Source organism: Natator depressus, chromosome 1 (assembly GCF_965152275.1).
Source record: "Natator depressus isolate rNatDep1 chromosome 1, rNatDep2.hap1, whole genome shotgun sequence".
Lineage (NCBI taxonomy): Eukaryota > Metazoa > Chordata > Testudines > Cheloniidae > Natator > Natator depressus.
Window position 1 is genome coordinate 250995080 of NC_134234.1, and position 15477 is coordinate 251010556.

Sequence of the window (15477 nt, forward strand, 5' to 3'; positions counted from 1 at the left end):
CCCTGGGGACGGCTCTGCTCCCTAGTTCCTTGTACAGTAGTTCAAGTCTCTGCCTTCATTTTCTTTTGGGGTAATATTTAAAGGTCTCCTATAGGGTCTAATTCTTGTTACATAAGCTGTGTCAGGCTGCAGTATCTAATCCTTTAGGCTTATTTGGTGGTCCCCTTCTTCTTTCCTGGGGTCAAAGGACTTATGGAACTAAACTTATCCACCTGTGTACCTGTGTATCCACCTTATCCATACCTGTGTATGGAAGCCTCTTTGTCTCTTGGTCCTGGAAAGCAGCTTTTCACATAGCAGTAATTTTGGCCTGGTGGGTAGGAGAATTGGCCATCCCGTTACAATAATTAAACACGTTAAGTGCTAACTTAAAAAAGCATAGCGTTCAGCCAGCAAGTCCTCCAACTGTGACACGTTATCCTCCTCCCATCTTCACCTACATGTACCTCCCTTTCCGGGCTCACTGTTGCATCTATTTTAGTGTTTAGCTGGGGTCTAGTTCTTCCACGTCTTAATGGAGAAACTGGGAAGCTGTACCTAGATAGGTCAGTAAAGCTGAAACCTTTGTTTTTCCTTCTTTGTATTCATTCTGCTTGGGACAGCTACTTGGAACCCATCACTTGACACTGATGGCAAGAGGACCACAAAAAACAGAATTTCTTGATTATCGGTTCTTTTCTGTGAACAGGCTTGATTGCTATTGACACTTGTCCTTTGGTCAAAAAATTAGTCGTCCTCCCCTTAAAAATAGTTACTGTTGGCACTAATGCAAAACAAATTACAGCACTGAAAATCCTCATGCTAGGAGCAGAGAGATGCTGGCAGAGATGAAATATGGGAATTAGAAATTATCTGTTGCCAGTGTGCTTGTTTGATGGGAAGGAATACCCATCACTCTGCATTTATTGAATCATATCACGTACCAGAATTAGCAATAGAATTTCTATGTGTAGGGAGGCTAGCAGCAGGCAAAAAACTATATTGTTAGTTTTAAAGCTATTTATCAATGATTCTGCAAGTGTTTAGCTAAATTGTGGTCATTGTTTTATGATGTCATAGACATCAGGGTCTGTTTCTGTTGATTAACTTCAGCTGACAGTTAATTTAAACATCTTCCTTAAATTTTCTTTTTTGTACAATTTGGGGGGAGGAGGGGTGATGACTGAGTTCCTTTTTAGTGCAGCTAAAAGGAGCTTACTGTGTTAGTGTATATCTTACACACCAAAGTATTTTCTTCCCAACCTATGATGATGCATTATTCTTGCTACATCTTGTCCATGGGAAGTTTTTTGTGTGTGTGTTCGGTGGGTGCGGAAGTAGTGATGCTTGCAACATTTGAATACTTCAGACTTGCATAGCATTTCACAAAGTAGTTTATAAACATTAACTAATCCTCCATACTCCTTGTTAAATATGTAAAAACAGTTATATCCTAATTTGCATAGATTAACTGCTAATTCATAGTAACTAATTGTACTTGTAATGAATTTCACATTTAAGTTTTTTATGGACTTGGAAAGACTTGCTAAAATAATCTCTCCATTTGGGAAAACTTGTAGACTAGCCATACTAGAGACCATTTTTGGTTGGTTTATAGGGTTCATGGTTTGGCTATTTTATTTGCCCTGTTTAAATAATCCTACTGAATGGGTAGCTAAGACAATGAAATTTAGCCACAAATCTTAATTAGTACATAGAAGTCCTATTTTTATAGATTTTTAAGTTAAAAGGGGACTGTTATGATCATCTAGTGTGACTTTAGCTACCCTAGTACTCAGTCACATTTTAGGTTACTGTATTGTATGAGGCCTTACTACACAAAGTTTTTATTCTCCTTCCAACTGACTGACTCCTGTTCTTCACTCCCCTGCTGCCCCTCCATTATTGAATAACTGCACTCCAAATTATAACTAACATTCATTTTGGTACATTCCGAAGTTAAAATGTATGATACATTTTTTTCAATTCAGTATAGAACAATACATGTGAATATAAACAACTGCAGTCAGAATAAGTATGTATAATTTGAATCTTGACAAGCATATGCATGTATGAACGCAGGTCTTCTGTAAAATCCTGGAAGCTTGGCAGTTTCTATTTGACTATCCACTTCTATTCCCCCTTTCCTAACTGAAAATGTTTGTTTGTTTTGAATTATTTCAGGAAGGTAAATGTTGCTTTGTAATAAGGTCTTTCTTCTCTACAGGTTTCTGCTTCAGTGTCTTGAAGATCTTGATGCCAATCTACGAAAACTAAATTCTCGTTTGTTTGTGATTCGTGGACAGCCAGCAGATGTGTTTCCCAGGCTCTTTAAGGTAAGCTCTAGGCAGAGGTGTGTTTTAATTCAAGTGCTTCACTTTTCTTTTCATTCACTTTTTCACCTCCACTCAGAAGTTTTAGCTTTCAATCATCAAACTAGTTTTGTCTGGGAAGACTCACTTCCTGTTGCCCTTTAACTTAAATCAGTGCTTATCTAAATACCTTTGAATCCCTCACTACTTTTTAAGGTTAGAAAGTTTTGGTTGGGTGCCTATTCTGAGAAAGAAGGATTAAAAGACGTGTGGTTTTTTTGCTTAGCAGCTTCATTGTTGACTGATGTTCCCATTAATTGATTGAAATTATTTTGACTTTGCTCTTTTTTGTGTAAAATAAAATATAGCTCATAATAGCCTGCAAAGTATATAGAAATTTTATGCTGTTGCTAACTTTCCTCCTGGTTTGACAGTTCCCCCTGAAGTAGAGAGGAAGTTTTTATTCTGGGAAAATTGTTCAAGGTTCATGGACAGAAATGTTATAGTCATTCCTAATATCTAATGAGATTCCTGTGTAGAGGTTAAATCCTTTGGTTGGTTTTTGGTGGGTTCAGGGTAGGCTGGGAGGGCTACTCCTACCCCCTGTATTATCCATTGTGTCTCACTGTCTCATCTTATTGAGTCTGGAATCTTTTTGAGGGGGGGAAAAAGAATCCCATGTTTCAAACTGTTCCTCTTAAACTTGGAAATTGGGGGATCATAACTTTTCTAATTGTATAGAATCAAGCTATAATTGCTAGCTGTCAAGCTAATTCTGCTACATGCTGCTTGACTTATTTTGATAAAGTTAGATACCTAGACTCTAAAAGGACTTGTATTGAGGACATTTAAAGTTTTTGTGTGGGGAGGCTTTTATTACTAAACAATTCAGACCTGCCAGGAATTGTGTGTGAATCCCTTATGCTTAACAATCTGTCCTACCTTGTATGTCGCTTGGACATCTGGGTATGTCTACGCTGCAATTAAACGCCCATGGCTGGCCCACGTCAGCTGACTTGGGTTTAGGCTATGATGCTGTTTAATTGTGGTGTAGCTGTTCGGGCTCGAGCTGCAGTCCAGGGTCTGAGACCCTGTCAGCTGACACTGGCCAGCTGCGGATGTTAAATTGCAGAGTAGACATACTCTCTGGTTAACTTCTCCAGACCTGAGGAAGAGCTCTGTGAAGCTCAAGAGCTTGTTCTCCTCCTTTGAGTATTATCCTTATGGATGTTCCACTTCAGCTGCACGTGTGCCTTCGGTAGGAGATTTTCTATCGTGTTTTTTCACCCACCTTGGCCTGAGATGGAGTTTCAGCAGTGTCCACTTTGAGCTTGCCTTATAGATGTTTCTTATCCTAGTTAGTTTAGTTAGTGTAAGGTAGCTAGTAGTTGGTTTATATGAGGTCCATTTTATCTTTTTTTATTATATTCTCCCTCTGGGAAGGTTTTTACCTCAGCGGGAGAGTATTTCTGGTTAACTGGGTTTCAAACGCTTCCCCACTTGCCAGGAGGCCCTCCTGGTGAGCAGTGGGCATTCCCACTGTCATCCATTGCCTCGGGGGGAAAACAGATCCCTTAAAAATGAAGCTTCTGCTTAGCACTTCAATTCAGAGTTAGGAAGAACTGGAAAATTAAACGGAGACTCCTCATGATAGAACATTCCCTTCCACCCTTCGTCCCGCCATACACTGGTCTCCAATCAACTAAAGTGCCCCTGCCAGTTCAGCACAAACACGCTCTAGAGGAAAACTGTAGAGGCCTCTCAGAAAGACTCTTAAGAGTATGTCTGCGCTGCAATGTAAACCCAGGCTTAATAGAACTCGAGTTAGCAGACCCTGGGTTTGTTAACCTAGGGCTTGAGCCTCTACAGTCATTTGTAACCCCAGGTTAGGAATTGTTGAACCCCGGGTCCAGTCTCTACATTGCATCATGTGGGCTCGCGTCCAACCACCCATATCCCAGACTTCCTAGCACCCTCCCAAAATGTTTGTGGTGCAGTGTGGGAAAACTTAACTGTCCACCAAACTTGACTGTCCAGAGGACAAAGAAAGTAGGCCTGTGGGATTGTGGGATACCCTGGGAGTCCACCAAAAGTATGTCTGTTACACAATAAAACAACTGTGGCTGGCCCATGTCAGGTGATTCAGGCTGTGGGGCTATAAAACTGCATCTTGGTTTTCTCTTTCTTTGAGGTAATTTTTTAAAAGTCACTTTGATTGTTTTTTGAATTAATTCTGTCTGGGAATTTATCTTCCCATGCAGTTAACTGACAGGAATGCTTAAAGGGCAGCATTTATTCTCTGGTGGGAGAAAGTGTTGAATAATGGCGAGAGGGAGGCCTGACTTTTAGTTTATCTTTGCTACTGCTGCTCTTAAGGTTTTTGACTTTTGCTGATGTGCAAGACTGGATTATTATCTAATTAGGTGTGACGGAATAAGAGTCTCTTTCCCTCCATTCCCCGGCACCTGTTGTTTCTAACCAACACTTCTTTTTTCCTAAATTTCAGGAATGGAACATTGCAAAACTTTCTATTGAATATGATTCTGAGCCATTTGGGAAGGAGAGGGATGCAGCAATTAAGAAGCTGGCTAGCGAAGCCGGAGTGGAGGTCATTGTACGAATTTCACATACATTATATGACTTAGACAAGTAAGTTACCACTGTCTTAAGTTTACAAAGTACTAATGTGTGGTTTTTATGCAGCATTCAGTCATTGTTTTGCACAGAAACCGCAATGCACAGTTTGCAGTCTTCTTTTCTGTATGCTTAGTCAGGTTTCATTCCTCTTCCTTCTCTCCACCCCCCCCACCCCCCCAGTGAAATAATGACATCTTATTTCAATACTAAGTAGACTTTTGAACTCCAAAATGGGTCAAGGAAGCCAAAATATCAGTCCTTTAATAAAATATGCCATAATCGGTCTATAAAAATGGCCGCCTACTTTTTGTGGGGATATGGTGCATTAATGCCTATAATTCACTTTAAATAGGATTTATCGTGTTTAAATTTTAGTTTTTGTATATAGTGCAGTATATACCGATTTTTAACAGTTTTCTATCATTCCATACCATCGGGGTGATAAAGAACCTGCTAAGAATACTAAAGGTCAAGATCAGTACCCTTGCTTCAATTATTACAGTCTTCAGTATGCAAATATGTCAAGAAGTTTAAAGTCCTTAACTGTTTCTAGTGAGCTAGTTCTGAATCAAATATTTTTCAAACACTCCCTTTCTTTCATTTATGTATCTAAAGGTTATTGGGGATTGCTTGAAATCACCATCTTGCCTGGCACGATGTCTTGTTTATATTTTTCTACAGACCACTGTATTTAATGGATTAGTACTAGATCCCTATTATACATACATAATCCACAAAATGTAAAGTATTGGTCCCAGTGAGATTTTGATAAATTTATTAGCTATGTTTCCAGTTTTATACTGTTATAGCTAATTTAGAAGTCATTTATTTCAAATCTCTCCAGTAGTTCCAGTAGTATTTTTCTTTCACTGTTTGGAACCCAGGGGTTGACCTTTCATCAGTAGTTGGGGGGTGGGGGGGGACGACAAATTAATGAAGTAGTAAAAAAAAAATAAACAAACAAAAAATGCTGCTCCCTCTGCACAACATGGTTTAACCAATCTATGCCACAATATTAGGATTTGTTTAAGTTCTGCTTCAGTGTTCTCTGGAGTTTTAGGTATATCTGAAGCAAATTATTCTTGAGGAAAAAGTGGAGTATAGAAGCGGGGTGGGGGGTGTGAATGCATGTACAGTGGCTGCCATAAAAAGCATTAGATCTTCATTTTTTGCCGAAGTAAAGTTACCATATTATTCCATCGGAATACCACAGTAATATTTTCTTCCAAATTGCAGTTGTAAAGCATTTAATTGGTGGCTTGTATGTATGTCTTCGTCTTTGCAGTAACTTTATTTTTACTGCTGTTTCTAATCTGTTTGAGCATGTGTATATATTTGTTTACCTTAAACATTTTTATTCATTATTTGTGTACTGCTGAGAAGTTTGTTTTCAACCCAGAAAGCAAGAATAATAGTCACTTTGTTTATGCAATTAAGTTCTTCTGTCTCCGTAGTGGGATTGGAGTTGTATAATTAAGGTTTAAACTGTCTGGTTTTGTGTGTGTGTGTGTGTGTGTGTATATGTATGTATGTGTGTATATATATATATATATATATAAAAATATAAAAAACAGATTTCAAACTGCAGGTAAGAACAGATTTCCTGTGTGTGCATATGTATATAAATTTGTAATATGCACTTGTATGAAATGAAGGCATTTGTTTTTTGAACACAGGATTATAGAATTAAATGGAGGACAGCCACCTCTTACCTATAAAAGATTTCAGACTTTAATCAGTAGAATGGAACCACTGGAGATGCCAGTGGAAACCATCACTGCAGAAGTAATGGAAAAGTGCACTTCGCCAGTTTCTGATGACCATGATGAGAAATATGGTGTTCCGTCACTAGAAGAGCTAGGTACGTTATAAGACTTATATTCATTCACTGCACTATGTTAGACACATTTTAAATATTACTTAAAAAATGTTCTACATGCTTATTTCAATCTTGTTCGGGTGCCAGGTGACTTTTATGCTTAAGCTTCATAATTAAACTAAAACTGCTGCCATCAGATCAACCCACAACAAAGGTGGAAAGCCTAAACAAGTGACTCCAAGACTTTTTTTTGTATGAGGCTAGATGGATAGGTCAAACCCTATATTTTTTGGCTTCCTGCAGCATAACCATCTTCCCATAATATCAGACCACACTTCAGAGCACACTTGTTTGAAAACATTGTAGTTAGCTAATAATCTTAGAATCATAGGACTGGAAGGGACCTTGAGAGGTCATCTAATCCAGTCCCCTGCACTCATGGCAGGACTAAGTATTATCTAGACCATTCCTGACAGGTGTTTGTCTAACCTGCTCTTAAAAACCCCCAATAATGGAGATTCCACAACCTCCCTAGGCAATTTATTCCAGTGCTTAACCACCCTGACAGTTAGGAAGTTTTTCCTAATGTCCAACCTAAATCTCCCATGCTGCAATTTAAGCCCATTGTTTCTTGTCCTATCCTCAGAGGTTAAGAAGAACAATTTTTCTCCCTCCTCCTTGTAACAACCTTTTATGTACTTGAAAACTGTTATCATGTCCCCTCTCAGTCTTCTCTTTTCCAGTCTAAACAAACCCAATTTTTTCAATCTTCTCTCATAGATCATGTTTTCTAGACCTTTAATAATTTTTGTTGCTCTTCTCTGGACTTTCTCCAGTTTGTCCACATCTTTTCTGAAATGTGGTGCCCAGAACTGGACACAATACTCCAGTTGAGGCCTAATCAGCACAGAGTAGAGCAGAAGAATTACTTCTCGTGTCTTTCTTACAACACTCCTGCTTATTTGCATTGAACACCTTCCGTATCTTTGTGCTCCAGGATAGCACCCTGTGTTCATACAAACCAGTGCTAAAAACCTATTTCTGCAAAGCCACAAAGACATTATGATAAAGTAAAGAAAGTAAAATAATAAAAAGACTCCTTTATCCTCATTCTGTTTCTAGTGTATTTAGTCTTCAGTCACTTCCATTAAACACAAGCAAATATGACTCTTACTTTGCCTTCAGGCTGTCACCACAGGTGTCTGGAAAAATCTTGTCAGACCTCCACTGCTCTGTCTAGTCCAGTTCAATTCAAATAACACAACTTGGTTTAATAGAACAAAAAGTAAAATATGTATTTGATCAGTTTAGCATATAATTCAACACTTAGTAACAACTTTGCACATCACTTTTTACATAATACTGTTTACAGTAATGATCTGTGTAGTTATTGTTTTAATCTCGCAAACACAAGTGCACATATGAAAACATGTCAGACTAATCATAGCATGGTGAATCAAAGAGATACTGACAAACTGAACTTTTTGACATTCACCATCAGTTTCTCCTGGAACACCTTTTAAATATGTCCGGATCCTTACAAATAATTTAAAAATATTTTATAAGGATGTTTCTGCTCCTCCAACAAATGTCTTTTCAAACTTGGGGGGGAGAAATTACTAGCTTCTTGTTACACTCAAGAATACTGTAAGTTGTCACTATAGCAGGTACAGAATTGTCAGACAAATTTTCAAGTTGACCTCGTCCCTTTCAAAAATTGCAGTTTTAAGACCCAATCTAACAAAACTTTTAAGTATCTACTTCAGTGACACTACTGCACTGATTGCTGAATCCCTGTGTTATGCAGCATACCCTTCTCATTGGTTACTGACTTAGTCCCTGGTTCTCTGCTCTGCTCCTAGGCACTCAGTTTTTCAGTAGAATAGAATCATAGAAATATAGGGTTGGAAGGGCCCTCAAAAGTCCATCTAGCCCAGCCCCCTGTGCTGAGGCAGGACCAAGTAAATCTGTTCTTAAAAACCTCCAATGACAAGGATTCCACAACCTCCCTGGGAAGCCTATTCCAGTGCTTAACTATCTTTATAGTTGGAACGTTTTTCCTAATATCGAACAGCTAACCTAAATATCCCTTGCGGAAGATTACCTTCAGTAGACTTGGAGAATATAAAGACTTGTCTCTCTAAATTTTTGTTCCAAATTTAAAATTTTTCAAAACAAGCTGTGAACATTTTGGCTGTCCTTTGTTTTTTGTTATGCATTTTTCAAATTCTAATGGAAAAGGTTGTCTCTTTTTAAAAAATAAAAATCTCTGTAGTTGTTGCATCCCAAACGTTACAGAGCTGAAAACTCAACAATGAAACTGTAAACAAAAATGGAAATAGGTTTTTTTTTTGTTTTTAAATTGTCCATGCTGAGGGAAACTTAAAAAAGAATTGAAGTAAGATCTGTCCACCTTTGCCTTTTATAATAGAGCATAAAAATCATATTTAAATTGGTTGCAGGTAAATGGTGTTTTAAAGTAGTTTGCCAAAGTGACAAGTCCTACCAAACATTGTTTTAAAAGCTGTATTCTGCTATCCAGTGATGTTCTCAAACCATGATATGGTTATTCTCCAAGAATAGGGATAACTACTGTTTCTTTGTGCTATAGTATTAAAAAATGTTGTTTTTCTTCTTTTAATTCACTCATCAGGTTTTGATACCGATGGTTTGCCTTCAGCAGTGTGGCCAGGTGGAGAAACGGAAGCTCTCACACGACTGGAAAGGCACTTGGAACGAAAGGTATGTTGCAGATCATTGCTGTAAGCAAAAATTGGCATCTTGAAAACCATGGTTAATTACTATTACAAATAAGTATGGGGGGGGAGAGCAGAATTTCCAAGAAACTTCAACCAAAGACCAGTATCCTGATACAGATTGAATAGCTATTTTATTTTTTGTAATGATTTTTAAAAGTCAACGAAAATTTAGACTTTCAACTTGTGAAAAAATTCAACTAAAAGAAAATTTGATAACATCTCATGTAATTTTGAAAAATATATGAATGCCTTTTCCAGTGGAGATACCGTCAGTCACAAAAAGTGACTATAAAGATAACTTCTTAATCATTAGTTACATTTCAGTTGTATATTCAACTTTATAATCTTCTTCTCTGCCTGTGAATCATCTAATCTATAGTCTACCAATTTGTTTTTCTTTTTCTAAGGCTTGGGTAGCAAACTTTGAAAGACCACGAATGAATGCAAATTCCCTTCTTGCAAGTCCCACAGGGCTTAGTCCCTATCTGCGGTTTGGCTGTTTGTCCTGTCGCCTTTTTTATTTCAAGTTAACGGACCTATACAAAAAGGTACGAACACAACTTGGTCAGATAATCATGTTTATATATAGTGAAAAAAACTCTAATAAAATATGTTTTCTTTTTGTGATGTCTTTCAGGTAAAGAAGAACAGCTCCCCTCCCCTCTCCCTATATGGCCAGCTCTTGTGGCGTGAGTTTTTCTACACAGCAGCTACTAATAATCCACGCTTTGATAAAATGGAGGGAAATCCCATCTGTGTTCAGATTCCATGGGATAGGAATCCTGAGGCTTTGGCCAAGTGGGCAGAAGGCAGGACAGGATTTCCTTGGATTGATGCAATTATGACACAGCTCCGTCAGGAAGGTTGGATTCACCATTTAGCCAGACATGCTGTGGCATGCTTCTTGACTCGAGGTGACCTGTGGATTAGTTGGGAAGAAGGAATGAAGGTACAATTTTTCATTAATGAATTTCTGATGTAGATAATAAGAATTATATACAAAAGATATCCATTGGTAAATGCATCAACATAGGTTTTAAAGCTTAAATTGTGGTCAAAACATTCAAACCATGTAGTTCTGATAAGAGTGTTGAGGCCTAACTTTCAGATGCAGAGCGTGCCCTTTTGTAGATGTCTAGAAATGGCCTTTGGTGCTTAGCTTTAGGTAACCCAGTTTGAAAATTGAGGCCAGCATTTATTAAATCTATGGGTTTTTTAAAAATTTAAATAGAATATGGGGGAATTGAGTAGATGACTTCTTGAGGTCCCTTTCAGTCGTACATTTCTATGATAAGAATAAATACAGCTTATTCATCAGCTAATAGAAATTCTTTCCCAAACATGCGTTCCACCCCGCCCCCCCCCCCCCCTTCCAAAAAAGAAACCACCAACCTTTTCTTTTCAGGTTAGTAGAGAAAACAAAATGGGAATTGGGGGGGGGGCGGGAAAGTAAGTGTTGAGGACACTCAGCATCTGGCCATATCAGACCCATACATGTTGGACAACATGATTTGTGAGTGATCACAATTAGTACAACTAACTAGTACCAAATCTTCCTAAAACTGGAGACATGGCCATTCAAAGTACAAAGTTGTGTGCGTCTCATTGCTATTATTTGCACCATTCTTTGTTCAGTCCTTGTGTGTTGTTATCTGAAACACAAACAAAAGCATCGCTAAATATGGTCACTTTTTTTTTTTAACTAACTACAGTTATAAACAAAGTTTTTACTGTTTGAAACTTGAAGATTAATACATTTGCTGGCTGTGTTGTAAGCTCACTTATAATATTTCTTTTAATTATTTTTTTAACTATTGAGTTGTGCTCACTTCCATCTTCCTGTTTCACATGTAAACAGAACTCTTGGTTATGCAAGTAATTGCACGAAAAATCCTAAGGCAGCTTGTCTTATGCAATTTATACACATATAAATTATATATCTGTATGCCTATAACATACAGCTTTGTGCATTTGATTGTACATATTACAGATATTACTTGGTCTACCCTTGGAGTAAATAACCCAACGTACAGAGGAACATTTGTATAGTATAAAAATATATAAATTATACCTCCCTGTGCTGGTGAGAGTGAATCTCTCCTGGTAATTCTAGGTAGTATGTTATACAATCTTAGCAAGTATGCTTGAAGGGGAGCATCTAGTGGAGCAGTTGTGTACTTACGTTTTGTCTCTCACCAGCAGAAGTTGGTGCAATAAAAGATATTACCTCACCCACCTTATATCTCGAAACTTGTTAGATTGGTGGCCACTTCAATTTAAAAATGCTTAAAAGTCTTGCAACTAAATATTTTTCAGAAAATACATAACTTAATTGTTTTAATAAAAAGGCATAATTGCAGGTATTCAAGTTTTTTTTTATAGGTTTTTTTAATATCTTTAAATAGCTCTTGTTAACTGATACTGATTAAATTCTACTTTTTAGCTTTCTGAAGTGTTCTAATTTGGAATGAAGTATTAAATACAAGTTTAGCAAGAAAATACCTAATTAACCCCTCCCCTCCACCACACACTTTTTTGCTGTGTATTAAACTTTACTATTTTATTTCTGATTTCTAGCAGAACATGTTAATTCTAGTCATGGGTCACGTTAATATTTGTGGTTTAGTATTGTCCTGGGAAGGGAATTAGATGGTTTGTTTTTGTTATATAGAACATCTTGAGATTAGGTAAGTTTTAAAGGAAAAGTAACTACTTGCTGAATACTTTTTAAATGTGTGCTAAATAAGAATATATGTATTGAAAAGGAACTTTCAAAGCAGCTTTAGAAAACCTTTTCACTATTTAGTATTTTCCTTCAAGGAATAAGATTCTCTCTCTTTCATACAACAATCTTAATGATGCTTCTAAGCAGGAGAGCTTGTTTTATGCAAGTTAGGATTGACCAGATCAGCTCTCTCTATAGAAAGCACTGGAAATTTGAAATTCTTCTTTGAGTGTCCTCTACGACTACATAGTCCCTGTCTTGGGAGTGGTGCAGCAGGACGGTAGAACCTTCTAGTAGAAGTGCCCATTAGGTACCCACGCTCCCCCGTACACCTCATCTAGTGCTCAAGTATGTTCTGAGGGTGAGAGTTTAAAGAGGTTGTGGCATTGTTGGCACCTCATTTCCTTCCAGCTGCAGCAGTAAAAGAATGTGAACCAACAGATCTCATGATCCACTGATACTTATTGCCTGTATCTTAGTGTAATGCTGTTAGTTCATAATTCTATAGTTAGTAGTCTCTAGTTAGTTTTTACTGCAACCTATAAATTAGGTTAGATTTAGATTAGATTGTGGATTTAAGAAAAAGCTTTATTTTTCAGTACGGTTGATCCCAGTATGAAGAAAAACAGGCTCAAGGAGTGCACGTTTTGCGCACAGGTCTTCCCAGTATCTGTCCTGCAGGTTCAGTGTTTTTAAAATGTTTGGGGTGGAGCCATTACCCATCTATAGCACATTCACATCTTGGGCTGGCAAAGAAAGACAAAAGAGACTTCAGACCCTTTTATTACTAGTGGCCTTGTCTGTCAAACTTCTGGGATCCAAGAACTCTAAAGGATCAGAAAATAAGGATGGGAGGCCTGAATCGGCTCTGAGTACATGTGAATTCAAGAAAGTCGGAACAACGAAGGGATTGGTCCTGGCACTGAGCTCCAGTTCCGGATTGGTGGATTTGACCATTTCTAAGCCCTCCAATCCGACTCAAAAAATTAATGCATTATTCTGTGGAACTAGTTTCCGACTGTTTCTCATGGCTCTTCTGATAAGAGACTGAGATGGGACACTAAATGCAAAGAATCTCCAATATCTGTTCCACAAACTAAGACCCCCAACTGGATTGTTAAGAAAGGATTTGTCATCACTTTACATGACCCAGATCCCTACCACGGTCACTTCATTTGTTGCTTCAGTATTGGATCCACAGATGTAGAGCCAGATCCCATGAACATGCCTAGGATCTGATCATTTTCAGATCAGAATTTCTCTTCTTGGCACCTTATATTCTGAACAAGAGATGTAATGAAGGATTGGAGTGACCAGCAGGATTGGCCTTGGAATCCTTAGCCATATTGGTCAACCCAAGCTTACCACTGTCACTTTATGAAGCATGAATCTTCAGTCCTGGTACATCTTTCACCAGAACCAAGGGTTCTGGATCTGACACCTAGAGAGTGTTCCCCATTGTCATAACTATTCAGCTAAGGGTAGCCTAGAATTCCTCCTTACCTGTAAGGGGTTAAGAAGCTCGAATAACCTGGTTGGCACCTGACCAAAAGGACCAATGGGGAAAGAAGATACTTTCAAATCTTGGGGGGTGGGGCAGAAGGGTTTTTTTGTGTGTTCCATCTTGGGAAGCAGAGAAGCATCAGGTCAGAAAACTCCTTCTCTTATAAACCACCCTAAAAGTCTCTCATATTAAAAAGTCCAGAATGTTAGTTCCTGGAGAAGGCATAAACCCCTCCCATTGCTGCTTCACCAACTGTAATGGCCCCTTAACCTCGCGGCCATACACAAGTGAAAACCTTAAACTGGGATGTGGTACAGCCCTGTAGGCAAAGAGCACCTGCTACAACACTAGGTCCCATTCGTTGGAGTGCTCATTTACGAATTTACATATCATGGCCCCAACGTTCCATTAAACTTCTCCACCAGGCCATTTGTTTGATGATGGTAAGGGGTGGCAACCAAGTGGTTCACCCCATGAGCTTCCCAAAGGCTTTTCATGATTCCTGCCAGGAAATTAGTTCCCGAATCTGTAAGGATGTCTGAGGGCCAACCTACCCTGGCAAAAATGTCTGTTAGTGCCTGGCACACACTTTAAGCCCTGGCATTGCTCAGAGCTACTGCTTCTGACCATGAGGTGGCAAAATCCATGAAAGTCAGTATGTACTGCTTTCCTCTGGGTGTCTTTTTTGGGAAAGGACCCAGAATATCCACAGCTACTCACTGAAATGGGACTTCAATGATGGGGTGTGGCTGGAGAGTGGCTTTAACCTGGTCTTGGGGTTTTCCCACTCTTTGGCACACCTCACAAGACTGGACATAGGTAGAAAGATCCTTGCCCATTCCCTCCCAGTGGAAGGACCTCCCCAAATGGTCTTTGGTTCTGTTCACTCCAGCATGGCCACTAGGATGATCATGGGCTAAGCTCAAGAGCTTTACCCGGTACTTAGTTGAAACTACTAACTGTCTCTGAGGATGCCAGTCTTCCTGGTGCCCACCAGACTTTTGTATAAAAGTCCTCTTTCTACAACAAACCGGGATCGATTAGAAGAGCTGAGAGGTGGTGGGTTGCTCCGTGCCGCTGGCAAGCTCCCTGGAGGCTTTCATCTGCTTCCTGTTCAGCCTGGAACTATTCCCTTGGTGCTGGAGATATCAGTTCCTCACTGGATTGTGGACTTGGGCTTGGTCTCGGTCTCTCTGGAAGCGATGCAGGTGATGGGGCTGTTTCCGTTGACTGACTGTGAACCACTCTCCGCTGGTGCACTATGTTGTGTTTCAGGCTCTGGCTGAGCCTTTTTCGTAGGTTTAGCTGCTGCTGCCAGTGCGGGCTCGGTGGTGCCCTCTGATGTTGGAGGTGTAGACAGGGTTGCAATTGCTGGACTCAATGCTGGTTGCTTTGCCAGTTCCGGTTCTGGGACTGGCTTTGGCAGGGTCTCTGGGACTGGATCCACTACGGCTGTTGCTGTCGTTGGCAGGGGCTCCAGTTCCATCACCTCAGTCTGGGTCTCTGGTAACACAGACTGGGCCCTTGTTGAAGGTTCAGGAACAGAGCTAGGTGTGACAGCTCGCTTAGCCTGGCTGCGGGTGACCATTCCCACCCTCTTAGCTAGCTTCACATGGTTGTCCAAGTCTTCCCCCAGCAGCATGGGAATGGGATAATCATCATAGACTGCAAAAGTCCACATTCCTGACCGCCCTTCTACTGGACAGGCAACTTGGCTGTAGGCAAGTCAAAAGCATTTGACT

At 39.3% G+C, this 15477-nt stretch overlaps 1 protein-coding gene across 2 annotated transcripts in view; it reads left to right on the plus strand.

The window, feature by feature from the left end:
* Positions 1 to 15477, plus strand: part of CRY1 (cryptochrome circadian regulator 1) — a 510254-nt gene that overhangs the window by 32275 nt on the left and 462502 nt on the right. For both annotated transcript variants that reach the window (XM_074941214.1, XM_074941205.1), the window contains exons 2-7: positions 2207 to 2315; positions 4798 to 4940; positions 6605 to 6789; positions 9401 to 9489; positions 9914 to 10054; positions 10144 to 10455. In XM_074941214.1, the coding sequence (XP_074797315.1) occupies positions 2207 to 2315; positions 4798 to 4940; positions 6605 to 6789; positions 9401 to 9489; positions 9914 to 10054; positions 10144 to 10455 (979 nt within the window). The remainder of the gene's footprint in view (positions 1 to 2206; positions 2316 to 4797; positions 4941 to 6604; positions 6790 to 9400; positions 9490 to 9913; positions 10055 to 10143; positions 10456 to 15477) is intronic.